This window comes from Scatophagus argus, chromosome 2 (genome assembly GCF_020382885.2).
Source record: "Scatophagus argus isolate fScaArg1 chromosome 2, fScaArg1.pri, whole genome shotgun sequence".
Classification (NCBI taxonomy): Eukaryota; Metazoa; Chordata; class Actinopteri; family Scatophagidae; genus Scatophagus; species Scatophagus argus.
The window spans coordinates 18,798,041-18,825,058 of NC_058494.1; the positions used below are offsets into that span (position 1 = coordinate 18,798,041).

General features: G+C 41.5%; 1 protein-coding gene across 3 annotated transcripts in view; it reads right to left on the reverse strand.

The window, feature by feature from the left end:
* Positions 1-1,209: 1,209 nt before the first annotated feature.
* LOC124073444 (hedgehog interacting protein) overlaps positions 1,210-27,018 on the reverse strand; it is a 33,474-nt gene continuing 7,665 nt past the window's right edge. For all 3 annotated transcript variants that reach the window (XM_046415671.1, XM_046415680.1, XM_046415688.1), the window contains exons 3-13: positions 23,870-24,011; positions 21,973-22,174; positions 15,449-15,600; positions 14,149-14,322; positions 13,883-14,026; positions 13,540-13,658; positions 12,173-12,296; positions 11,207-11,352; positions 9,970-10,051; positions 2,931-3,079; positions 1,210-2,690 (exon numbers count right to left, since the gene is read on the reverse strand). In XM_046415671.1, the coding sequence (XP_046271627.1) occupies positions 2,494-2,690; positions 2,931-3,079; positions 9,970-10,051; positions 11,207-11,352; positions 12,173-12,296; positions 13,540-13,658; positions 13,883-14,026; positions 14,149-14,322; positions 15,449-15,600; positions 21,973-22,174; positions 23,870-24,011 (1,631 nt within the window). In that variant the 3' untranslated portion in view covers positions 1,210-2,493. The remainder of the gene's footprint in view (positions 2,691-2,930; positions 3,080-9,969; positions 10,052-11,206; positions 11,353-12,172; positions 12,297-13,539; positions 13,659-13,882; positions 14,027-14,148; positions 14,323-15,448; positions 15,601-21,972; positions 22,175-23,869; positions 24,012-27,018) is intronic.

Below are 27,018 nucleotides of genomic sequence, written 5' to 3' on the forward strand. Positions count from 1 at the left end.
ATTGGCCACTTTGGCGCTTTCGATCATATCACACCAGTAGATGTAGCTCGTCCAGCCAACATGAGTCAAGAGTCATAAGATCCTTCCTTGTAAATTGTTATTATTATTGTTATGATTATTATTAGGAGAGCTGAAGCTTAACCACATATTACTGAATACCAAAAACAAAAGAGACAAACATTTCAGACATGCTATAAATTTTAATAGACATATTGATATTTCTGTAGAGAAACAAAGTTATCCCTAGTTTTATTTACAATACAGGAATAAAAAAAATTGTCACATACAGTACAATGGTAAAAACAACATAGAGAACTTAAATAATTATTTTATTTGTGTAACTACTTAAATAATGAAAATGGTTATTCTATTCACACCACGCCGTCTCAGCAGCTACAATGCAACTTTCACATTAAGTGCTAAAAAAAAAAATTATACTTTTCCATTTTACAGCATGAATTCCATTTCGACCAGGTAGAGTTGATTTCTTTTCAGCAAACACAAGCGAGGTGGGAGACGAAGAGCAAACGTTACTTGGAAACGTGTGTTTTTCAAAATAAAAGTTCGGGAGAGAGAGCAACACTGCAACTGTCTGCCTTCAAAATGGTTCGACACAATGACTGATGGTTCTGTCAAGACTCATTTTATGGAATTTAAATGGCAAAAGATATGGAATTCTTAATAAGATAAGTTATTAGTTTAAGAGAATATGGGCATGCGTTTATATGTGCTGCATCTGTTTGAACTTCAGTCTGGCATACGACAAAAGACATTAATGCGGCTCCGACCATCCCAGACGGTGTTTAACTGTTTTCTGACTACACGTAGGAGTCATATATGCTTATTAGAATGTAACATTCATTCTTATCTCCAATTAGACAGGTCTTTAAACTTAAGTCTCCACAGATAAGATCTGCCTCTGACTGTGAACTGCTTCCACAGTGACCTGGTGGCCCAATGGGATTTCTGATCAACTCCCAACAGACACATTTCTGACTGTAGCAATGAAACCACATGTCAGGGAATGGATCGACTCAGCCAACTGCTCTGAATTACTCAATGCAGGCACCGACATGCATTACTTTTAACGCACCTCACGTCTTTCTAAACAGAAGAAAAAGCTGCATATGTATAAGTACAAGAACATGAAAGGACATGAACCGACAAGCTTAGTGTAAAACTGCTTTCTATAAACACCATTCTCTCCCATATATTATTACGCTTAAAAAAATAAACCCTCCTCTATGATAACAATAGTAATGCTATAGTTTTTTTTTGCTTTTTTTTTTTTGCAATGCTAAGTAGTACTTAGGTAAGCTCTATTGGAAATATACATCACCGCGCATCTCTTCCCTTTGTAGTTTTGAGTTCAGGTTCAGTGTGTGACGCAATGAAAGGAGTTTGGTAGACCATACCAGTTATAGTGTGGCGTGTCTGAGTGAATGTGAAACTACTCTCATTGCGCTTTTAAAGACAAATTAATTTTGAATAATAAAGTGAATGAAACAAACAATGAATACAGTGCATGGGAGCCAATAACTCCATTCAGATTGTATGAAACTGGCTTTGACAAAATGTTCCCACTCAGGTGTTCTTGTTCCTGTTTCTGTGTAGGTAACAGTCCTCTGTTGTAGATCCATTCTGTACATTGACGGCAAGTGAGTATCGCAAAACAAAGTATACATACTGTATACTGTTATAGATTTTTTTTTTTTTGTGACAATATGCTCACAAACTAAATACGACATCATAAGTGAGACAACATGGTTCATCTCTCTTGTACTAGTGCCTTTAGAATAGTACAGCACAAAGCACTGCAGGCTCTCATTGACTTCTCAGCTCTCTACAGCTGAGGTGGAGGTTCCTTCAAAGTCTGATTCTTGCTGGTTTTTGAATGGATCATGAGCACAAACTTGTATCTTGAGCCACACCACTCTTTACAATGCTGAATCCTTAACAAACTCCTGAACAGTCATCTGTCTCAGCTGAAAATCCCCAAAAATCCATTTTTTTCAAGGGTTTTGAATATGGCAACAGAAAGCCCCTGAAAAGACTCAAAGTCTCAGTTAGTCTTAAGTTAATATGGTCTGTTCCTGTGGAGTTCCTGTTCCTGTGGAGTCGGCCATGTGCGAGCTTTTTCTGAGCGACAGAGGAAATGTCTTAGGGGAACTTCCGTAACTTGGCCATGCTTGTCTATCATCTCGCTGCTGTCTGCAGGTCAGTGAACACGGCTTGGATGCCAGGCCTGGTGCTCAACAGCAAGTAGCTTATAGGCGAAAGAGGAAGAGTTCGGTGATGAGGATGAAAAGCAGTCTGACGGGAATCCTGTGTGTATATTTGTGTATATGCGTGTGTGCGTGTGTATGCCTGCGTGGGTGTGTGGAAGATTAAGAGGCCATATTAAGGACACCTCGTTAGAGTCTGCTGCTGGTGGTAGGTAGATTTGTGTCAACTTGAGGATGACAGCAGGGAGTAGCCCCCCTCTGCGCACCCCTATACGATATAGCTGGTCAGGTCTAGGAGGTACGAGGTCATGTCAATGATATGGTCCAGTATGCCGTCTTTCTCCTGGTCATTGGGCATACCCCCCTCACTCTTCTCACACTGGGCCCCAGAGTAGCCGCTCTTACACAGGCACTTGTTAGGCTCCATACACACTCCCCCGTTGCGGCAGGCTGGCTCACATTTGGCTATGGTCAAACAGAGGAGAAGAAAAAAAAAGGTCAAAAGTAGATATGCAGTAGTAAGAAAAGTGAGGACACAAGAGATCAAACAGTTACTGATGATTTACAAGAAAAACTGTGGCAGGCCTACTGGGATTATAATTACTAAACCTCATTTGCACATCTGGAAAAGAACAACACATGAATGTTTGTCCAGATGATACTACTCCAAACGGAGCAGATGCAAAACCACTACAAGGCACTCACCAACTCGGCAGAAGGGTCCCTCCCAGCCGGGGCTGCAGCAGCACTTGCCAGTAGGAGTGCAGTGTCCGTTCTTACAGTGTCTGGAACAAGCTGTCATCAGCAGCTCTGGAGGCTCCACATGACGCTGGCACTCCTTAGGTGCATGAGGCCTGCAACAGTTGTTGGAAGGCGGGAAGATCAATATATGGGGGGCAAAATTATCACATGGTATGCTAACAAAGTACAGAAAGTAGGGCTAGGCTTTAAACGAGTCTTATTGTTTAATTTCTTCTAAAACTGGCACACCCTGACGCAGTAATGATATGCCAGAACTGTGACACAAACGCAGTCTTGCAATTGAAGCTATTTACAGAGCATTATTTGAAAATTTTAGGTTTAGGCAGTTTAGGCAGTCTCACTAACACAGTTTTAAATATTGGCAGTCACATACCAAACAATTGGGATGTAAGAACAGTATATAAATCAGTAATTCCCAACTCCAGCAGAGACCACAAATACTGGTGGTTATCTTTCTCTTTGCTGAATAATGAGCAAATAAAAATAAAAATCACTGGCTAAAGTTAAAAAATTAAGTCATGTCCTCATTATTTTAAATTAGGTTAAATATTAAACTTACATCCAATAATAATGACAGAATAACTCAAACTGGATCCTGAGTTACAGCACTCTACCGTCTCTATTTTTTTGAGTGGGTGGGGGGTCTTAAGTGAAGAAACACATACAGCCAATAATAATAACTGTGCTGGGAATAATTATACCGGCAAACAGAGTTATAGTGATTTAACACAGGTAAGCAAAGTGCAGTAATTATACTGTAACTCAATGTTTGGATGATTTTATGCCATGAGATAAGATATGTTGGTTACATTCTACCTACTTTTCAGAGTTTTGGCCAGAGGCTGTTTGATTGGGATGGTAACGGATGGTTTCCTTTTTCTTATGTCTGCTTTTAGGCACACTAAACGAGTCTGTCTGGAATTGGAGGCTTTCAGTGAGAAGTAACACCCACCAACACACATCAGTACTTGTGTGCCAGATCACAGCTTCCACAAAGTTTCGTGCAAAACCCATTCAAAACTTTTTAAAAATATCGTGCTAACAGGGAACAGGGAAAAGACAAAACACTCGTCCAATTCTTATTGGCTGAGATACGCAGCAGTGCTATAATTGATTTGTGGAAGCACTGCATAAAGATGTGTTCAATTTAAACACTTCATTTTGATTTTTCCCTGATAGCTGCAGCCCTTTCATTTATTATATGTTATTTTTTAACAATCCAACATGTTGAATCGACGAATCTGACATCATGTGTTGTGTCTGTGATCTCAGATGATGCAGGCAGAACAGTACCTCTGAAGTAATACACATTACATACTTATATGTGTGTCTCTGGTTTGGCTCTCTTTCCCAATGTTTTTTTTTTATTGCTGTATTGGCATTTCTTTTCTGCTTAGTGGGTTAATTGTGAATCTGTCGTCACAGCTGGGACAACACCCCTGTCAAGTGAACTGCTTTCATTGTTTTGACTCATGTCTTCCCAAAATTCTCCTTAGTAGAAGAACAAAACAACGCATAGGGGCTCCCCGCAGATATAAACAGGATTTGGAAAAGGCAGACACACACACACACACACACACACAAATAGAAACATCTCCACACCATATGTGTGAAGTCTGAACACCAAAGAAACATATTGCGATCAGTCCATAATAAGACAAACATCCAGACACGCACATCAGCAAATGGGCTGAAGCAGAATTATTTCATATCACGCTCTACAAATCTGGAAATAATACAGTGAGTGCGTAATCAAGTTCAAATGTGAAGCGTCTGTTAGTGCCTGCTGCCCGCTGGCCCACACACACAAGCATATTTGTCTATGTGTGCATTTGCGAAGCGGAGAGGAGGTAATATAGATGTGTAAACTGCTCTGTTGTTCTGAGGTAAAAAGCTACTGAGTGAACACAATTTGCTGGACGGTGAAGGACAAGCACTCACACACACTTCTGTGCACAGGCTTGGTAAATGGAAGCCGAAGAGCATGAGTAGTGAGGTCAGTATATGTGTAAGGCTTAGCCCACGACAGAATGAGTCTCAACACGGAGATATGACTAGAGAGCAAATGGTCAATCAGCAGCGGAAACTAAAACTAGGTGGAGTTTAGGACGTATAGCCAAGGTCTAAATGTCTACGTCATGAGTCTTAGATGTGCTCAGTTTTCTGCTGAGGGGATTTTCGGCTCACCTGTTCTGACCTTCACTAGTCAACTAAATATAATATTGGTTTTACCTGCAGTATAGGATTGAGTGTGTGAAAAGATATGTATTTCAGCTCTCAGTAAAAATCTGTCAGTTGGTGGATAAATTACTGTAACTAACATGTTGTGTGAGGATAATTGTATTTATTTGACTGGGCGAGTGTTTACTTCCTAGCTTGAAAAATGTGTTGCAAATGTTATGACAGACACACTGACTGATGGCAGTTTGCAGTCACAATACTGGGCCTGTGTGTGTCTGTGTGCACGTGTTAAAGTTGCTTTAAATTGAAGGATGCAGGGAGGGGGTGGTGGTGGTGGTAGGGGAGGGGGGGGGTTGATTCCCATGCTCCCATCAGCACCCAACTCCAGACTCCATCCACGCTGGCTTTTGTTGTTGCAGGCTGCATGTAGTTAAAAAAGAGCGAAGGAGGGAAGCAAATAGAAAGAGAGGGAGAGAGAGAGAAAGAGTAAGAGTCCCTGGAGGATTGGGGGTCTGTAGCTAACACTGTTAATAGCAGGCAGGGGTCAGCAGCGCTACTAAACAGCCTGTACGACTGCCAGGGTGGCTGTGAAAACAGCACCTGCTGGTAGCGCCACTTGACAAAGGCAGCTGGGTCAACAGCCACTGTGGGAATTTATCAACTTTGGGAGGGGTGATGGTGTATGTGTGAAAGCAAGGGAGTGGGAGAAGGGCAACAGTGCTCGCACATAAGGTAGTTACATGTAGAGAGAGGATTATGACAAAAACCAGAAAGCTGCATAAAACGTGAATCGTGTCATAATTAAAATAAAAGTAGAGCGGAAATGGAAAAAGGCATGCCTGTTACTGCAAACGAAACACAGAAAGGAAGAAAGATTAATGCAGGTTGAGACTGTCGTTTCTTGGAAAAAACTGCCCTCCCTTCTGTCCTTGCACCTGGGGAAGCTAAACATTAACACGTCTTAACACTGACTTTCATTCAGGTCTGTGCCATCAGAGCAATGTGGATGCTCTGCCTCAGATCTGCTCCTGATATGTTTGATTCATATTGCGTTTGTCAGTGTGTGTGTGTGTGTCTAGCTTGTTGGCTCGCAGGGTCTGTTTGATTGACATGAGGTATATGTGAGAAAAGGGCTGTGGAGTGGTGTACATTGTGTGCCCCAACAATGGCTTAATCAAACGGCCCAGTGTGGTCTCTTTTACTGTTTTGTCACCCAACTGCATTGTTTGGGGGCTTCTTTTGTAGGTTCATTCCTTGTTTTAATTGTGCAAGAAATTTACTGTGTATTGTAGGAGCCAGGGCCATTCAGCGCGACTGGCAAGCAGCTTTGTAAAGGGGAGGACCGCAGCAGAGATGCAGGAAGATTTAGGAGGGATAGGAAAATAAAGAAAAAGCTTTCTCTGCAGCGTGCTGGGAGCTAGCGTACCACACGCTCACACGGGCTCACAGATGTGCATGTTCGCGTGTACCCACCACCCACACAGTTTATATCTGTACACCCAGAGTGGAGAGGCACACATACAGATAAATATATCCACAAACGAGCACCAGCAGACTCCTTCCCCTGTACACACCGTGATTTGTGACTTCCATGGCTAATGCAGTTCATAAAGGAGGTCCCAGGAACCTATTTGGTGTTCAGTGTCTTTTTAAAGTCTCTGCTCACTGTAATTCAATCAGTCCAGCCTGCAGCTGACAAAACCAGAACATGTGAAAAGTCTTCTATATTACTGCTTTCCCTTCTTCTGCTGTAGCGAACAGGGGCAAATTGCATTTCACACCAGATATCAGCAGGAGGTCTGGCTCTATATGTTTCAATTAAGCTGTTGCCAAAGATCAACTGTAGGAGCGAGTCTGATTCTGTCCAAAGGCATGGACTGAACACAACACGTGCCTTTTGAGTTATGGTATAATAAACATGTAACTTCACTATACGTCTCCCACGGGGTAATGTATATGCATAGAGAAGGGCTGGAACTAATCCCTGTCTTGTGCTGTATCATAATATCATTGTTTGTTAGTATGTTTCAAAAGAAAGAGGTCTTTCAGAACTATTTGTTCCTGGCATAAATATAATGCTCTCACTGTATAAATAATTATGTTATCAAACACAGAGTCAGAGTGACTGTGAAGTAGCCAAAACTTGCCCATGAATACCCACATACAGTATGATGTGTGCAGAATAAACCAAAATTGACCCTCACTCCATTGGAGGGGACAGCTTTGCTGAGTTACTATATATTTAAGCCAAATAAAGGAAGTAAGATGATTGAAATGCAAAAAAAGATAAGCAGAAAAGATACAAAAGCTTCTGTATTATAGTTTGTCATTTGTCATACAACACTATTTACATACTGTTCTCTTTTTAAATCCTATTTATGTGTATCTTGTCTTAGTGTCTTTTTAAGTCTTATGTAAAATTGTTACTTTGAATTACTTCGTTGTCTTGCCTTAGATTAAACACACAGGCATGGATGCCCATTCTAAAGATTTATGGTGAGGAGAATCTAAGCTCAAAAGAACACTTAAAAGCTTTCAACTGCTCGCCATATAGAAACAGATATATGATTGGAAATGCATCTGTCCAGCTCTCATACCACAAACAAGCCTGTTCTTGCCTTCTATCTCGCTCTCACTCAAATACACCCTCATACCACACACACTCAGCATGTTTCAAAATGCATGGTGGCCTATTTATTATTGGAGGGGTACTCCAACTGACAAACAAATACCTAGAAATGAAGTCATCTGGACAGGACATGTTTACACAAACACTGCTGAGGGATTTTATGGCTGATGTTTCCCTGTAAGCCTTTACCGCTCTCCCTAACAGTTCCTCTTTTCCCCTTCATGTTCCCAAACACACAGTTGATCAAAACACAGCACTAGATGCTATACTGGACCACAAAAACCACCACACTCTAAAACAAACCTCTCTATGTGAGGGCTTTAAGGTCCAGATGTCCTTGCAGTATGGAAAAGTAAAAAAAAACAAAAACAAAAAAAACAACAAAACAAAACAAAACAAAAAAAAAAAACGAGGACCACCAGACTTGACAACGCGCTAAGGTCAGACACGTTAGCTACCCCATTAACTCCCTCGTCACCCCCTCTCTGTAACAAGATCATAATAACGAAGCCTGAGTGTATTAGGAGTCGAGACTCCAACACCACAGGGTCCGCACAGACTAAACAAGTCCACTTGATAGTGGAAAGAATCGTACTTTAGGAGAACTGCATCCAGCAGCCACGGCAGAAAACATAAACATGGAGCGAGCCACCAGGGCCCCTTTGAAACATCTGCAGCCTAATTAATTGCGCTAATGCCTGGGTGGCACTGTCATCGCCCAGGAATAATCAGTTGCGGATATGTTTCTATTGTGATTGTGAGGCATGCAAATTCTCTCTCTCTCTCTCTTCGAGTCTCCTTCTCTTACTTTATCTGCCCCCTTAATCAAATCTTACCTCGCCTAAAGAAATATTATTCATTTGGGATTTTCTTGTGCATTCAGTACGTTTAAAATTGGACACAAACCACTGACTGACCTCAGCAGATGGGTCTAACCCTGCAGGATCTCTCTCAGCTTCCTGCCCAATTGCTCTGATAAGACGATAGGTAAGCACAAAGGGGGTGGGGGGGTCTGGTGGTTCAGCTTCAAACCTAATATGCAATTGGTCTGAATTACAAAGCCTGCATCAGTCTGTAGTGATTTCCTTACTGCCAGCGTAATATATCAAATGCAAATGCTTATACATCCCTCCTGTATCATGTGGGATGAATTCATGCCCTGTCTGCATATTTTCTTGTCTCGAGTGACAAACATTTCACATGCGCTTGGCTTTGCACACTAGACCCATCACTATCGGAATGATTTCTAATACTGTGATGCATATGGAAAGGATTATGACACAGTGACACGTACACACATTTGAATTATAAGTTGCACTCACGCGCATGTTCCCCGCACATTCCAGTTGTTTAACATCAACTAATTAAGCATTAACCTGAACGGAAATAAAATGGATTGAACCCTTCAAAGTAAAGTTGGTGTGTGTGTGTGTGTGTGTGTGTGTGTGTGTGTGTGTGTGTGTGTGTGTGTGTGTGTGTGCTGGAGCATTACTGAGCTCCTGCTTCATAATGATGAATAGAATGTGTACTAGATTATATGCACGGATGTGTGTGTGTGTGTCTACATGTGTTTAAATGTAAAATGTAGGTCTTTGTGCTCAACAGCAGGTTCCTTTGTGTTTTCCTTACTCTCTGCAGAATAAACCCTGCTGTCAAATGCTCTGAGCATAACCAGCAGGCAACAGTTACTCAGGTGAACACGGCAAGCTAGCCAGTGTTCCTGTCAGCAATACATTACACTAACATTTTGAAATGCTGTGCTTATCCTCCACTTACTGCACACATTTGTTTTGGCCAAGGTAGGCAATCATGTGACACAACAGCTCTGGTCACGGTGATATGTTAAGTCTGTGCGGACGGGGACATGTATAGGTAATGAGGACGTAAGGAGGGAAATGAGTAAGAAAAGTCGTCACTGCAATGAAATGTGGTTAACTATAGATCCATAGTCTCGCTATAAAACAAGACCTGCAAGGAATTGGGGAAGTTGAGGCACTTTGCTGGAGTCTCATTAGATGGCCTGTAGAAGAACTGAGGGATCAGTTGCTTATTGAACTGAGACCCAATTGCACACCACCACAGTCTACAAATATATGATGCTGATAGAATATGGCTTACTGAACACCCCCTTCCAAATGAGAAAAAAAAAGAAAATGTGCTTCATCATTGTACCTTTTGGGGTCTACCAGCTTGTAGAGTTTCCCACTGTGTGACTGTGCCATGCTTTTACTGCTCGCCAGTATGTAGACTTCACCTGCAAAAGAGCAACAGTAACATGAAATAGGCCATCAGCATTATTTGCATTCATTACTTGTAATGTGCAGCATATGTCTCAATTATGAGCTTTTCCACCATCCAAGCAATCCATGCATTACCTGAGCAAAAACGAGGAGAGGAGACAAGTAAACAAAAGAGGACGAAAGGTGAGGGCACGAGGAGACGAGGATAATGAGTGTAGCTAAAGCTTCTGCATTGCTGCACTTGCCAAAAGGACTTTAAGAAAGAGTTTAATGGGACAATTGGATACTCATGACTGGGAACCAGGCGGATAATTTAATGAGGAACAAGCCCGCAAGAAAATTCCATAAGGGGACAAATTGTAAACATGTGTCTGTGGGGCCCATACTTTGGGACACAAGCCCACCCCCTCCTTGATTCTTGCACCACTTGCAAATCATGATCAAATGCAGGAATCTTTAAATACCTCGTCAAGCAATAACTCCAAGACCTGGCAAGAAATGCTATCTAACATGTCTGATGGCTGTGTGAGTGATCCACGTCATGGCTTCCTTTTAATCAGAAACACCAGAGCTGACAGTTAATAATTCTGTGAGGGTCTGGTGGGGGTTCAACTGGTAAAAATGTTCTGTATCATATTAGTCCGCTCACCCCAGCTCACCCTACCATATCTTTAGGCTGCAGTCCCCCAGGTAAGCAGCAAAATATCTCTCTGCCCATGCAAATCATTGCTTTGTTGCTGGCCCAATACACAGCTCATATGTAGGAAATGACAACTGATCCAGAAGGAGGTACAATATATTTAATATCCTGTTGAGAATGTGAGGGGAGTTAGTTTCCCCGTCGTTTTCAGTGTTGGCTGGGTGTTGCAATTTTCCAAGATTTTTAATTGTGTCTTTATGCATTACTGTGTGTTAGACATCTTTCAAACAACCAACTGGAAAATTCCATAGCTTGATGTTAACATATGCAACACTGATAACTATCTTTCCACAGGTCTGATATCCATCATTTGAAGTCAAGCCCTTACAGGTTCATGTTGTACAACCTTAAACTCCTCGTGTGGAAATTGCGAGGAAGAACAAAATAAAGGAATAGAGAAAAGAGAGCTAGGATGAGAAGATAGAGAATCTGCCTAACAGTGAAGGTTTCTTATCATTGCCCTACTAACCTAGTTCATCCTCTCCAAAACCCAGGATGTGCCCCACAAGCATCGAGCCACAGGAGCCAGCGGAGCCCAGACACAGAGCTTTCTCCTGCCACTGTTCACCACTCGTGGATGTTGACAATGTAGTCTTCTGGAGGATCCGCAAGTTACTGAGACAAACAAAACACACAGAGTAGGCCAGTTACTCCAGCCATTATTTTGCTGGTTTATCTCATGTAAACTTAGATGATACTGTACATATCTCTTACATTTATAAAACCGTGTACAAGTGAGAAAAAGAGGGCAATCAATTTTCAGCAGCATTAGGAAAAATACAGCTGAAACAGCTTTTACTTATGGTAACATGGTTCACTGACCCATCTTCCTTTTCCAGCCGACATCTCACATGGTGTCATTTAAGACTTCGGCTTTTAGTTTCAAAACAAACATCATGCTGGAGCCTTCACTTAGCCACAACAGTGTGCCCTCAAATTGTAATGAGGCACAGAATTAACTGACCACACATTGTTTTAAACACAGTGCCAGCTCCTGATAGTGTACCCCCCTCCTGCTATTTACTTCCATTGTTTACTCAAGAGTGAGTGTTTGACATCAGAAAAGTAGGATAAATTACAAACTAAAGAAAAGTGTGAACAGCACAGAGCAGGATGTCTAATCTCCATTTACAGTGAATGGGCGTGCGGTAGTGGTGACGGTAACATAAGACTTGTTTTCCACCACGTGGATGGAACTTGTGTTTACTTTGTTACACGATGCACCTCGTGTGCTGATGCAATGGACAGACTGCCAGTGTGTGAAGAGAGAAGAAGTGTTATTTACATCTATATAAGATTGAAGAAGTTTCTAATATAAATCAAGTTTACTCAAATAGCAAAAGGATGACGCGACTACAATCCGAAATCAAGATATTAAGATGTAGCAATCAAATTTTTTTAGTGTTTCAACAATCAATCCCTTTTTCATTCTTACCCGTTTTTATCTCCAAACACATAACTGCCATAAAGTCTTCTAGACTGGCAGCCCCTGTAGATGAAACCTCCCACAGGTGGTGCTCCTCCACTGGACAGCAGGTCATAGACAGAAGGCTCATTTTCTAGGGAGAAAAACGTTTGATTGAGGCACTGCTGGCTGTATGCTTCACCAGTAGAAAAATTATACAGGCAATTTATTCAACAACACAACGTAATAATCACAACATTAATCAATCTGCATCCTTCAGTGGTTACATTCTGCTCATTTACTCGAGGAGTTGTTATAATTTATTCCTATAGTAAATGTTGCTTTGTTTGTGTTGGAATCAAAAAGGTTAACCATGTTCTTGTGTGGTTCTTATTAAGGACCCCCCCCCCAAAAAATGGGAACCTCTTCATTTAAATTGGACGGCAATATATTTGACTTCCTCCGTGGCTGCCAACTTAGACTTCAAAATGTCTTCATCAAAAGAGAACGAATTAATTTTTTATTCAGAAATGTGATGTTGAGGCAGTGTGGCATGTTTTCTGGATTACATTTGTCTTGGCAAAAGGAAGTATGAATGGAGGTTTGCTGCCTTTAAAAATTTATGATCCAAGGCGTGGTGTGCTCATTTCCCAACTGCAATCACTTCAGATATTGGATAAACTGGCTAAATCGGGCATCTTGCCAGGTGAGAGGTGGTCTGTGACAGGAACTGGCACTTTGAATTCAAGTGAGAAATAAAAGGTGGAAGGATACATTTGGGTTGGCAAAGTACTGCTCATTGTGGCAAAAATATAACCAGCTTAATGCAACTCTGAACTACTAATTTATTTGGGGTTTTTTGCTTTGTATTTTTCTTTTTTGTGAAGAAAAGAGACCTTAGCATTGTCAAGACGCTGCTGTTATTGATTATTTTCTCGATGTGAGAAGAACTAGGCTCCTCTCAGCGGTGTTTTCAACAATGCTAAACCATCATCCAGAAGGTAATTGTTGTTGACAGCTTTAAATCTTACTTGTGGACACAGTCTCACATTCCCCTGGCAAATCTGCACTCCACAAGAGAACAATCTTTCTAGATCACATCATTTTTACATTTAACCTTCACTGTCTCTGTGCTCAAACCGGTGTGTTTTCTGAACTTGTTGCCAAAACACCAGGTTCTTGCAAAATGAAAGACATTTGTAAAAAACAGATGTAATTTTTAGCAGAATAAATATGAGGGGTTATCTAGGAGGTTACACTATTGTCATTTCTTTCTCCAGACCTGATGCCATCAAACAGTCTAGCAAAGGTTGCACTCATTTATTTTTAGCATGAGTTTTATTAACATTGCAAAATTATGAACGTTTGAAAAAAATCTCACGCACATTGACACTCACCATAATCTTTGCCCTTAGTAATCTCCAGTATTCTTCCCGCTGATGCGTTTTTGCCACTGGCGTCTGTACAGAGGATCATGAAACTTCCATTGTCCTTCTGAAGCCGATCCACTGCACACCTGCAGTACAGCATACCAGGAAGGAGCAATGGAGAAACAGAAGTTACGTCTTGACGCAAACAAACCGCTATGTAAGCTGCTAATTTTTTTGTCTGAATTAATAAAAAAAATGGACTGAATCAGTCATAGTAGCTGAGTTTGGAATAATGGGCCTTTCTTGTGAGGAACAGCTGTTAAGTTCTTCAGTGACGTCGCTTAAGTTTCTCATCAAATGTTTCACTCACCTGCCTGGGTCATGTAATCCGTGGGCGAAGATTTCAGGTGGCTGGTTGGTGCTGTTGAAGTAAGGGTTGTTCCGCGGTATGGAATAAGGTGATGTGCAGCAGTCTGTGTCCACATCTACCCTCAGGACGGACCCTGTGAAATCACTGCATTCAAACACAAACAAAATACACCTTCACAATGGCAGGAGCTAGGAAAGGATTCAATCTTGGGACACACACCAGCACTCAAGTTGTTTATACTATGGTTTTTAGAGCTCTGATCTCACCTGAGTCCATCCATCTCCTCCATATCATCCAGGGTGATCATGCCATCTCCCAGGATGATGTACAGTAGACCATCAGGGCTGAACAGAAGTTGACCACCTAAGTGCTTCCTGTGCAGCTCTGCCACTTCCATCAGCACCCGCACAGTCCGGGTGTCCACCTGGTTTGGGTTTTTCCTAACGATAAACATAAAATGTTATTGTCACCTCCTGTCAAATGATGGTTGCCACACTACTGTTAGGTACTTTACCTAATATCTACAATATTTTTGTACCTACAAAAGTATACACTTCAGTGCCATTAACGCCATGGTAAGTAGTGGTTATATAGATAAAAATCTGCTGCATAAGACATGATTTTATAAATGAGTAGAGACTCTGACTGTAATTACTTTAGAGAACAATTGTGTTGGTGGGTACAATGGTACCAAAGGATAAGAAACGCTGACATGACATACCAAAAAAAACATTAAATGAGTTTAAATAGTTTGTTGTCTGGAGACATTTAGTCTATATCCAATGAACTGACTCATTAAGGCAAAGACAGTGGGTGGAGATGTAACGCAGCCTTCAAAACGTTGCACAATTTCTAGTGCAAAGTGAGGATTTGGCTTCACAGTATCAACAACAAATATTTCATGATGTGTTATTTTGGGTAGTACTGCAGCTCTTAAAAAGCAGCTTGCCAAAGACAAAAAAACAAAAAAAAAAAGACTCTTTTCACAACAATCAAATGTTTTAACTGTCATTTCTCTACTGGACCCTCAAATTAAGGACTACAAGCTGCAGTCACCAGGACTACATGCCAAAACTATAATTAAGATTAGATCATTAAGTCAAACATACAACTGTGATTATGCAAATTAAAATCTAACACTTAAACACGTTCGTGAGAGAAGATTGTTGTCTTAATCACAGGTGTGTGATAGAGAGTGTTGCAAACAAAACCAACATTCAGCAAAACAGTGCACACCGAATGTTGTTTAGGTTTGACCTACATTCTAAGTACCCCTGGGACAAAAATCCTACATTTCTTTCCGTTGAATCTTTAGAAAAAAGTATGTTGTGTGCTTTTGCTGCTTTTGTTTACTTTGGGTACCTTAATAAAACTGTATTGCACTTTTCGATGAGAATGCCTTGAAATCTTTATGGTTAAATAAGTGGTGTTTGCACATAGTAGGGCATGGCTATGTCTTGCCTAGATTAATCCTCAGTAGGTAACTGATTTTGAGTAGACTGTGAGGCTTCCAGTCAGTGAACAAGCCATATTTAAGGTAGATTTGGCACACACTTCTCCCATTACCTCGAAACGGTGTATTCAACCACACGGAGAATGTGGTCGTGTGGTCCGATGGCCCAGCGCTCTTGGTTGGTGGTGTAGGAGACGTAGAGCTTGCCATTCTTCTTGTAATTGGGGTGGAATGCCAGGCTTAGCAGGCCCCTTTCATCTCCTCCCTGCAGTCAGATGAGAAACACAAAAGATCCAGGAGTTAATTATGTCCCTTCTTGGCTTCTGCTTGGCTGTGTGGGGTTGGAATCACCCCCCTCGGTCATCTTCATCATCACCAAGACCACTACATGCAACCCCTACACACCCATCACCCCCCACCTTCTTTAATTCTTCAACCTCTCTAATCCCCCTTTTTTTTATTTATCCATCACATTCCCTTTCACACCCCTGCTATTCTCCCATTCTCTCTTTTTCTACCCTTGCCTGTTTCACTTCACACCTTCACCAACCTCCTTGAATATACCATTACCAACCATTATAAAGCATTTGACTCTGGGTAGAGCTACACCTCTTCTACAGCCCCCCATCCACCCACCCACCACCCTTCTCAGCAGCCTGGTTATGTGCGCTTGTCCACAGGGTCGGGGGCCCCTGTGACGCCCTGGCCCTCCCGGTGGCCTCCATTGTGCAGTGATTTGTGTGTGTAATCTATGGGGGATATCCGTGAATGCTGCGCTGAGTGGCTGAAAGAATTTATTAGCTCACTCACAGTTCATAGAGAGCACAAAAGTGCAGAGTGCTTCAGTCCATGCTTTCTGCTCCCTGTCCTCTCGCTCTTTCCCGGTTTACACAAAATCCATGCAAAATTCACGGCTTGGAGAAGTGGGTGGGGGGGTTAGAGAGCTGCCAACTCCCACTGTCTTGGCAACATGTTTAGAAAACATCCAAATTGCTTGTGTAATATGTAAACCTTTGTCTCACCCCGGAGGCAGCTACATCAGTTGTCACTACCCTGGTGGTCCTCCCATCATAGTTAGCTGTAATAATCAGCTACAGCATTTCATTCCCCAGGCAAGGCAAGCCAGGTCAGCCTTTTTTTTTTTTTTTTTATATTGTACTCTCCCTCACTATTTCTTCTTGACAAAAGAATGAACAGAATGCAAGGCTTAGGTGTGAAGAATGTTTATAAAGTGGTCCCTGTGTAATTGTATTCCTCTAAAACAGCTTGATTCTTTTTTTGTTTCACTGAGAAAATTTAAAAGGCAAAAGTGAGCATTATATAACAGATAAGTTGCGCTACTCAAAGCAGACAAACAAGTATGTCATGTCTACCATTAACACAGTTGTCTCAATCTTAAGGTATTGCCACTCTAAATGGTAAAATAGGAATTCAGGGGGAAACAAAACAAACATATCTTGGTTTCCAATATAAGTGGCAGGGCCCTGGATAGGTGTAGTCTTTGTCAAAGGCCAAAGAACACACATCATAAATTGGTGTACTGGATCTTGTAGTTCTGTGTTACACCCGGCCCTGTCAAACACAACAGTGACAAGGGTGCGCACAAAAGAGATGAGTCCTTGCATAGGAATGTACTTCAAGTACCACTGAGCAAAAACAGAGACCCATGTGATAAGCCACAGGGGTTCTATCAATCTGAATATAAAGTGAAATGTTGTGAAAGTTGACAAATAAATCTCCACCCAAAAGGCAGAGTTCCTCCACAAAAAAAATTATGAGTACTACTAAATGTCAGATCATTGAAATCAAATAAAAAAAGGAATTATGTGGGAGTGAATGCAACACACTGTACAGCTGGATGTTAGTCGGAGCAGAGGTTGGATTCACCTTGTCAAAAAATGTCAAAACGCTGCATCTTGGGAAGAGACATTCAACCTTTCAGGTTCATTCAAGCTCACCTTAAAATGCTGGATCCATATGTTGGATTTGGGGATGCTGTGACCCCCATCGAAAAATAAACCTACCACAGGGAGTGGGTCAAAGACCACAATTCCAAAGAGGCCTAGATACAGAGCTAAAGGGGGACCACCAAGATACACAGTGGTTAAAAAGGCTGAAATTTTAGCTCCATAGTTAATTACTAGCTCCTTGAGCAGCAGGTGAACAGCGGAGCAGGCACTGGAGTCATAAGAAACAAACACTGCATCAGAAAGTCTTTCACATAGCAACAATCCAAGAGGACAACTTAATTAAAAGACAGAGATCCAACCTGTGCCTGATCAAGGCAAACCTGCTGCCACAGCTGCACTAGGTAAGATATTCTTGGCACGACCAAAAACAAATACACTGTACAAACAAACACATTTTGAGTACAAAGTGTGGTTTTCACATATTGCCAGCTGCAAAATTTCAGGGGGCTTGGGTTCTGCATCATTGCTTTAAAGGCTGTATTTAGATTTAGGGGGTTTGATGTGTCTTATGTCAAAGGTATATTGTATTTGCCTACAACAGTATGTGAGTAACTTTATACTGTGTTGTGTTATGCTACAGAACTGTGTCATTTAATTAATTTGTCTTTTTCCATCTGCAGTACAAAAGCTTGGGAACGAGAGATGATTTGATTTGAGGGTAAGCTGCAAGATTCTCTACCTAACGATCAATAATAATTTACCTTTATAATTTGTCAACAAAAGACTGTCAAACCTTTCCCTCCATGTTTCCCCATGAACATTTTGGGTTTTTTCTTTTTTTTTTATAACTGCCATCATTCTTCCACAGCCAGGCAGGGGGTTCTGACTGAATGTCTCATGAGGAATTATCTCTTCATTTTTCACAAACACCTGCCTCTCTGCATTCCTCTTTTTCCCTCCAATTCTCTTCTCTGGGGCTCCAGCTTTGGCACTGTCAAAAGTGTTGGCGTCATTCCACAGAAATCTGGGAAAGTGAGGTGCAGGGATGAGGAGCGGTTGTTATCTCACATCTCACGGTGCATTACATGGAATGCTGGTCCTGTCTGAGCGGTGGAGGCAGCGACGCACACAACGCTATGATTTTCAAATGTGCAGGGGCAGCTGTCTTTGAGTCCTAGTGACGCGCGTGTTGGCTCATGCATTGTTACCCTGAAACTTTTGATCCTCCCTCACTGGCTCGTGGGCATTCCTCCCCCGAAAGACATTCCATACGAGTTCATTGGGGCAAAACAATGTCCATGCCCTTCACTCAAAGACGACGTGATGCATCTACGCCCACACTTCCCTCTCTTCGCACATAAAGAATTCACACACCTCCTGTGTAGTGTTCTCTGCTTTTCTCTTGTGCAATGAGATTCTAGTCTCCACTGCAACTCCTCCACTTGTTGATACATTAATCCAATGACAAGCACATAGCACATCAATACGATGATACATTAATCCTCCCACCAACCAAGTATAAAATATAATCCATCATCTGGGCCATAAAGTTTATAAAACAGGCAGTTTTTGCCTATCTGCTCTACTTCTTAATATTCATCTTTCACTAGCAGGCATCCCACTATTTGAGTATAATTCTGAGATCAGTATGATCAGTACGACTCTGCCGTTGCTTCTAGTCAGAATAAATAGTGAAGATGAGGCCACTTATTTCTGTCAGTACGAGAGCAGCCCTGAGCCCCTGATGGCCACTGAGAATGCAGAGCAGCTGTCCATGGAGCAGGGACAGGAAGAATAACATGCTGTGACTTATTTGTTTTAACAGTGAAATATTTTATTGCAGGCCCCCTTGCCGCTGTCAGTGGACCGTCAAGCTTCAGGCTGCTGCTCACTAGTATCTTCATTTATAAAACTTACTGCTACTATCACACATTACCGCTACTCTCGAGTGTCTTTCCCGAAGTTGTCATGTTAAACTGTGCTCAAATTTTTGCGGTTTGCATCTCTATAAAGCTTTATGCATCTTGCCATCCCATGAAACATGTTCAACTAGGAAGATGCTCTCTTCCTGAGCAACAACTTGTGTGGCACTGGTGTACAGAATGAATGCAATGCTATTGTGTCAGATTAGACTCATGATTTGTGGAACATCACATTTTCCCTCTTATCTGTAGTGCTATTTTCTCCATTTAGATTGTTTTGTCCTGAGATACCTTCTCTTGAAATTAATGGAAATACAGGACAATTCGTTTGTGGTGTTCAAAGGGCCAAAAAAAAAAGGATTTAAAAAAACTCAACAGCAATGTCCCTTTCCAGAAATCATGACCTGGTTCCTCAAGATAATCCACAGACCTTGCTGTGAGCAGTTTCACATAGGAACTATTTTCTTTCAGTATCACCGCGCAGAAGGAGGTATGCATGTACCCATAGCTGAGAGGCTAGCTAATGTTGCTGGGGGTTAACAGGGGGCTGAACCAACTGTGCTAGAAGTAGGAGTGGGGGATTTACTTTTTTAGATACCCAAAATTGAGAAAAACATGATTAACGCTGTATCTGTATGTATCTGTTGAAATTTTCTGTATTTTTCACCTAGTAATACATATTGCAGAAAAAATTGCAATGTCAGACTTTTCCAGTGCTGTGCAAAAATATTACAGTCATTCAATTTAATTGAAAGCCAATGAAAAATAGATTGGCTGCAGATAAATGGCTACAATTCCTAACCAAATCCTGTAGCAGGGCCCTGTCCTATCAGGAGGTTTGTCCACAATTCACTGCCATGTTGGAGGTGTGCGAATGTGAGCCAATTGTGGAAAGACCACTGTGATGATGACATGGGTAGCGTGTGCGTGTGCGTGTGTGTGTGTGTGTGTGTGTGGTGGATGGAGTTTTGGTGGGGGGCTGGTGGAGTATAGAGATTGAATTTCAGGAGAAGAACACCCACAGCGCAGCTAGAAGCCCACACCACCACAGCACAGCATTGTTTCTGTTCAGTTCTTCTTAATTGGCACCGGGGGGATCCATGGAAGGAGGGGGATAGAAGACCAGAAGGAAGCACAGAACATTACAATCAAAGCATGTGCATGGAGCTGATGATAAACCCGTTATCTGGCCCGTCTCCTGGGGGGGCTGGGTTCCTCTCTCTGTATAAAGGCATCTCCATCCTGTTGATGCTGCCAGTAAACACCTTAGCCCTCCCCTTGTTGTGTTCACCCAGTGTGGCTGGGAGCCCTTTCTGGCAGCCAACATCACAGAATAAGACTCCTGGGACCTGCAGGGATCGAGCCACGTCTAATTGTCATAATGGTTACTTTATCCACAACCAGTTTTGGATTGAATGATGATAAGGAGGCACAGCAGAGCAGTGACAGTATCCCGTAGGGGGCAGTTGCATATTCAATTACTGTGCTCTGTTTGACTCCTCATAAGCAAAGGGTCTTGTCAGCAGAAGAGCAGGAGGCATGCGTGATAGATAAACTTCCTGTCTGGGAGTGTGCCACCCAAACATCCCAGCTTCCCATCTTGTGCAATCTAAACAATTTCTAAACAGTTCTCAATTTCAAAATCCTAGATACAGTAAGGAGTATGGATAAAACGTAAATATCATGACAGTACAGGCTTTAATCTGAAGTCTTCGCAATTGAGATATCCATAGAGAATTCTTAGAGTTACAGTACACATTGCACTACAATTTATGTCTAAATCTTGCAGTATTTGAAATGTCACAAGTACCACCACACATAAAGTGGTTTAAAATACACCTATTCAGCCATCCAATGAACATAACAATATTCAAAAACTGGGAAAAGGCTCAGATGATTTATTCAAGTGTAGCTTTACTTCTTTTTTACGGCGTTGCCTGTGTTTATTCTTCTCAAACAGGGCACAAAGTCAAACAGAAGCACAACACATGTTTACTCGGCCCTTGACACCCCAATATCCTATCATGTCCTCTCTTGGCAGGCAAACATTCATGACGGTCAGTGGTCAGGTTGACAATACAAAGGTGCTAATTCCTGTCCAACATACAGGCATACAGTAACCTCATTATTTCTCTAAGAGAGCAGGAGAAGGCAAAGTAAATATCACAGACATCCAATAAAAACATCTCCGTTACAGTGAATAAAGCGTGCGGACAATTTAAACCTGGGAGGGAGTTGTTTAACTGTCATTCCAATCATCATGTGGGGTCTGAGCTGGTCACTATGTAAAGTATTGAGTAAGTCACCATGTGGGATATTAGAACCCTTATAGGAACAATATGGGAGAGATTAAGAAAGTCATTAACTCATCTTGTGAGAATTGGCAGAAAATTAGCAGTGAGCACAATGTGTCCTGTATGTACAGTTAATTAGCGCAAAATAGCGTAATGATTAGACACGATCACATTTGATGAATGACTGCTTATTTGGTGTAATTATATAATTAAATACTAATAGTGAGCAGGCACCACTTTCAAGGGATTTATCTTGGCTGGAGATATTCCTCACACGTTTACATAGGTGCAAACAGTTGTGTAGTAAAGAACTGTATAAAGGCACTACCATATTACTTCCTTACTCTAACAATGTCACAAACAATATTTCATACTCAATCAACCATGTTCCTTTCCTTTTCTCTCAGATGTTTTCTTTTCAACATCTGTTTTCAAAGTACATCCATATTATCACATGTCTTCTGTAATCCCTCCAACACTGTAAACGCTAGGAAGGCAGGCTCATTCCTACCTTCAGGCCGCTCTGCACCAGCTTGTGGATGTCGAGGAAGGGCTCCTTGATTAGTTCAAGGTCATGGTTGAGTATCCTGACAATTCCCTCCCTCTCCAGGACAAAGAGCCGCTGGGATCCATCCCCACAGTGCACCACGGCTACCGGCTGCCTCAGACCACTCAACACCTCCTGGGCACAGTAGCAGTTGTGTTTGTGTTTCCTGGGTAACAAGGGAGACACAAAAGGTCACGGTGGTGGTGAATAATCCAGTTATAAGGTAGAGGGGGTGTGACAGATTGTGGGTAGTATTTGGAAGACAGCATTAAGTAATCAACAATAAGATATGGCAACAGTTTAAACTAAAATTATATATATGACATTCACAATTATTTGGTGGAAGATGTTTTCTGAATGCTTTGCTTGTGTAATTTACTTTACATTCTTAACCAGGAGACAGCCAAAATCCACTTTTTGTTGTTACAGAATAGCTTGGTCCAGTTCATTTAAATTCTCTGCTATAATTGTTACCATAAATGTGCAGACCACACCAAGGACATTGTATGAAATATTGTTATGGTGATTATGTCATATATATATGCACGCATTGCAGTCTTGTGTATGAATAATGTATTTTTGTAATTTCGTGTGCATTACACACGACAATTCAGATGAGCGTGCAGAGCATCAGGGACATGTAGAAGCGTGGGAAATTACTTTGTCTTCACAACACTTGCCCATAAACAGCGAATGAATTGGAGAGTAGCCAGTTGGCGAACAGTTTTTTGTGAGAATGTTCTTCAGTTTTCTGTAATGTTAACCCAACAAAAAGGTAGGCCGTAAATCTTTATTTACTTATTTGCTGATGCTGGATCACTGTTCTTCACTGCAGTGCCTACATGCTTCTCTGATTGGGTTTTCACATCTTTTTTGGTGTCTTGTGTTAATGTGTGTGTTTTTTGTTTGTTTGTTTGTTTAATTTGCATGCAAGTTTGTTTGCACACAACAGAGAGAGCTTATAGTGCTGTTTTGGGCTGGGTAGGGCCAAAAAGTTGGGCTGGAGCCTAGTGGGGCTTCAAAACCATGGGCTGGAGACAGGCTTGAACTGGAAATTTGGGCCTGTTGAGGGTTCAAATTCTGTGCTCCCAGGTGTGAGCTATATGCCACTAGCCATAAAAACACCAAAAAGTCCACCACAACTCCCTTTGTGCATTGCACAGGGAACACATGAGTACTTAATTCCCTAAGACAAAGGCCATTATGTTAGCCAATAACTTAATTTGCTCAATTTTGCCACATTCTGCCAGCCTCTAATGTAATAAAGTCCCACTCACTGTCATTTAGCTGATATTTGTCAAATAATAAGGGGCAGATGCGACAAATGACTCTACCTTCTGAAAGTTATTTGACTGAATGTTGGTTGCTATTATTCAGGTGCACATGCTGCTTTGCCTTCTTGCCTCAGGGGAAACAGAGATGAAAGGCATCCCCCCACGGACAAAAGGGCAAAGCCCTCTGTGATGTACGGACATTTGCAGTGAGGGAGGCAACCAGAATGACGCAGGATAAGCATTTTCATTATGTGAGCAAAGCTGAGCAAATGCAGTCTGGACAAACTTTAGGATTAGTGGAGAGATGGCAGAGCATTTCTGTCTGAGAGTATGGACCATGACAAAATGGACCAGTGAACTCAGAGCATGCGACTGAGGCTATGCCTGTTTCTATAACAACATAAAAATCACAGCTGAATGATATCAATCTGAACTTGTAAACACTAATGAAGCCTGAAAAGAAAAGTTCACTTGGCTGAAACACATTAAGCACTATCCAAAGCTCATTCAAAATAATATGTACATCTCCCTTAATGTAACTCAACTCTCAAACGGATGAAAAACATGGTACGTGTCAGTCTACAAACCTGCTGATGTCTATTTTCTCATCTCCCAAGTAGTTGGACTCTTGCCCTTGTGGTTGCTTTCGCTGAAAATCTGGAAAGCACAGACTGGCATCTCTCCTTCCATAGTACTGGCAGAACTCATCCACATCGGCTTGGAACAGTTCTAGCAAACACAACAGACATAGACAGAGGGTCATACACTTACTGTAGATACTTCATGGTTAAATACACTGGGCCCATGTAGACAAGTAAACTGAGAAAATCCAAAACATTCTCATAACATTGCTTTCATGGTACTTAAGTTTGGTGCGTGCACATGTCTGTAAACGAAATGGCTGCACTGTATCTGTGTACATCAATGAGTAAGCACAAGAAAAGAAAAAAAACTGTAAATAAGAAACAGAAAGAAAGAAAGGATACAATGTGCACTGGGGTGTGGGGCAGCTCTCTCTCAGATACTGCAGCACCGTGCAGCACCAACACACACACCATGCTCTTAGTGCGAAGAACTAAACAGTCAAAAGTGTGTTTACACTTCTCCAGAGTCGATGCCAACAATGCTTGTTGCTGTAAGTGCAAGCAATCTCCCCAATTTTGGGATTTGAGGGCTGCAGGCTACCATACCATACATTAAAAATACTGTCATAGAAAAAGTCATGCATTCATTTTTTTTTTGTCCTTTTGTGAAAAGCGATGAGAGCAGCACAATGTACTTACATTTACATCTGTTCATCTTCTAAAGATGTGAGGTACAAAGCAAGGAGAGGCTTCTGATAAGCACAAGTATTGCACTGGACAGTCCATTCAAACTCTGGTAAAGCGTATTTCAGTTTCTACTGCAACCAATGTCTCTGTGGCAGTGAACTCAAGAGATTAAATTTACATTATTAAGAAACTGGCCAAAACAGCTATACAGCCTGAATAAAATGGTGGTCACCACATTCTAAACTCAGAACCGTTCATTTTATAAGGCTATTTGTAGGATAACATTTAACTAAGTAAATAAATGTGGTTCTCCCTGCACACTACATCTCCTATAATTCTTCTTGTATTCTTTTGCACAAAACTGTGTTCATTCAGTTAACGGGTGAATTTTTTATTGTTCCTGCAACTCTGAGGGATCCCTAAATCTTCTTTAATGATCCAAACACTTGTTCTTCCCTTGAAACAGGTGTGACTGTTTTGCATTACTGAGCAACACATGGACACAGCATGTGAAATGAAAGAATCAGCTTGTTAAATATAGCATGTAATTCCGAATAAACAAAAAAATGTAGTGAGATATTCTTTGTTTGCATTGTCTAACAAAGACATGATGTTCAGAAATACTTACTGAGTTATGTCTTAGCAAATTCAGGCCCAAGAGAATAATTTTTTTGAACCTTTTTCATCTTCTTTGAAGGTCCATCACTCCTACGAAACTGTACTTAAAATGGTGACTGATATTCTGCTTCATATGAATTCAGATTGCTCCTCGATGCTTCTATTTTGACACCACAGCTCACTGTGTACTAACAGACTGACTGGGAAATCAATTTGGCGTCCCCGGTGTGGCTCTTCGTTTGATGTCTTACACATTTGAAAGAACACAATGTGTTTTCTACAGTAATACTACATTTAAATTTACAAATGTGAAATATGGAGTACCTCAGGGGCCTGTTCTTGGCCCTCTGCTTTTCTCTCTTTATTACCTCTTGGTCAAATTACATAGTCATCGGACTATTTTCCGTTGCTATGCTGAAGATACTCAGCTGTGTGTGCCTGTAAAGGATGATCTTAACCAAATGAAACTGTGACCTTCTTGTCTGCTGTGGGATCTGGATCATCTGGATTGCCCTCCAGCAGATTGAGCCTTGCCTCTTGTCTCTCTCTCTAGTTTGTGTTTATGTTGTCCTTGTCCTTGATGTGCTTAAATTTTGTCTCTTGTGTGTCTGTGCAGTCTGTCCTCTTCCAAGTCTTTGTGGCGAGAAGAGGCTGCACGTCTCAGGTCAGGCTTGGGTTCAGCTGCACCTGGAAGTTGCAAAGTATCCTGCCGGATCCATATGCTTTAAGTGTGTTCCAATCTATTCGGTATTTTGTAATGCTCGTTATTCATAACGTAATTGTATGTTGGTATATTCTGTACACATGATACCTATTGCACGTCTTCCTGACTGAAACAGTGATCAAGGGTCAAACAGCAGGTTCAGACAACGAGCAAAGCAATTTTTCTTCTGGCATTAGTTTGATTGCAGAGTTCATTTATTTTTATTTGTGTTACTCGTGCAAGTGTTTATTTGCCACAAGCAGCCAGAATACCTTACTCTACATTAGCCACATGCTAGCAACCAACGGCAGGGGAGGTTGTGTCTGTCTGTGTGTTTCAAGTCACTATTTGAACTCAACATTCACCAGAGACTTTGATTGTCTCTCCTCAGGTAGGTAGCAGCAGGTACATCCAGGAATCTGTGATTGGCTGTTGCAGACAAGTTTATAAACAAGTGTAAAGATTAATCCACTGTTAATCCCAAAAGTTTAAAAGTAAACTCTGAGCTCTCCTCCAGCTCCAGATAAGATCATAATCCAATTTCCGCAGTTAGGTTGTGCCATTAGCGACGCTCAGCACAAGTAGATGTGAATTTGGGTCTATTCGAGTCTTTGTATTAACTTTCTAGCTCCTTTGTGATTTCTGTCTGAACACAACATATGGTTAGAGGGTGCAGTACGCTACACAGATTAGGAAGCCCCTTTAGCTAAATTTATGATTTGCAATATTGGGCTATATAAATAAAACTGACTTGGAATTCGGTTATTGATAGAATCCTACTAACACTGCATATGAATTCAAGATAAAACTACCATCACATCATTCTATATTTCCCTTCTGCTTGCTACCACACACAACTATGCCTCCAGCCTTTGCAGGCACAGCATTATTCCCAACAAAAAGAAAAGTGCGCACTGGTTCTCAGCGGCCCTCTGCGACCTAAAAACAATCTTGCCAATATTGTTTCCTTTAGTCAGTCCCTCAGAGGACAGAGGAGAGCAAATACACCAGTGATAAAAACACAAACAGAACTCTCCCTGTCCCTTCTTTCATCTCCTTCTCCTGCCACACACTAACCGCAAGCGCTGACCGCACCAAATACTGGAGGTGATAGGATATCCCCTCAAACATCTAAACACAACAT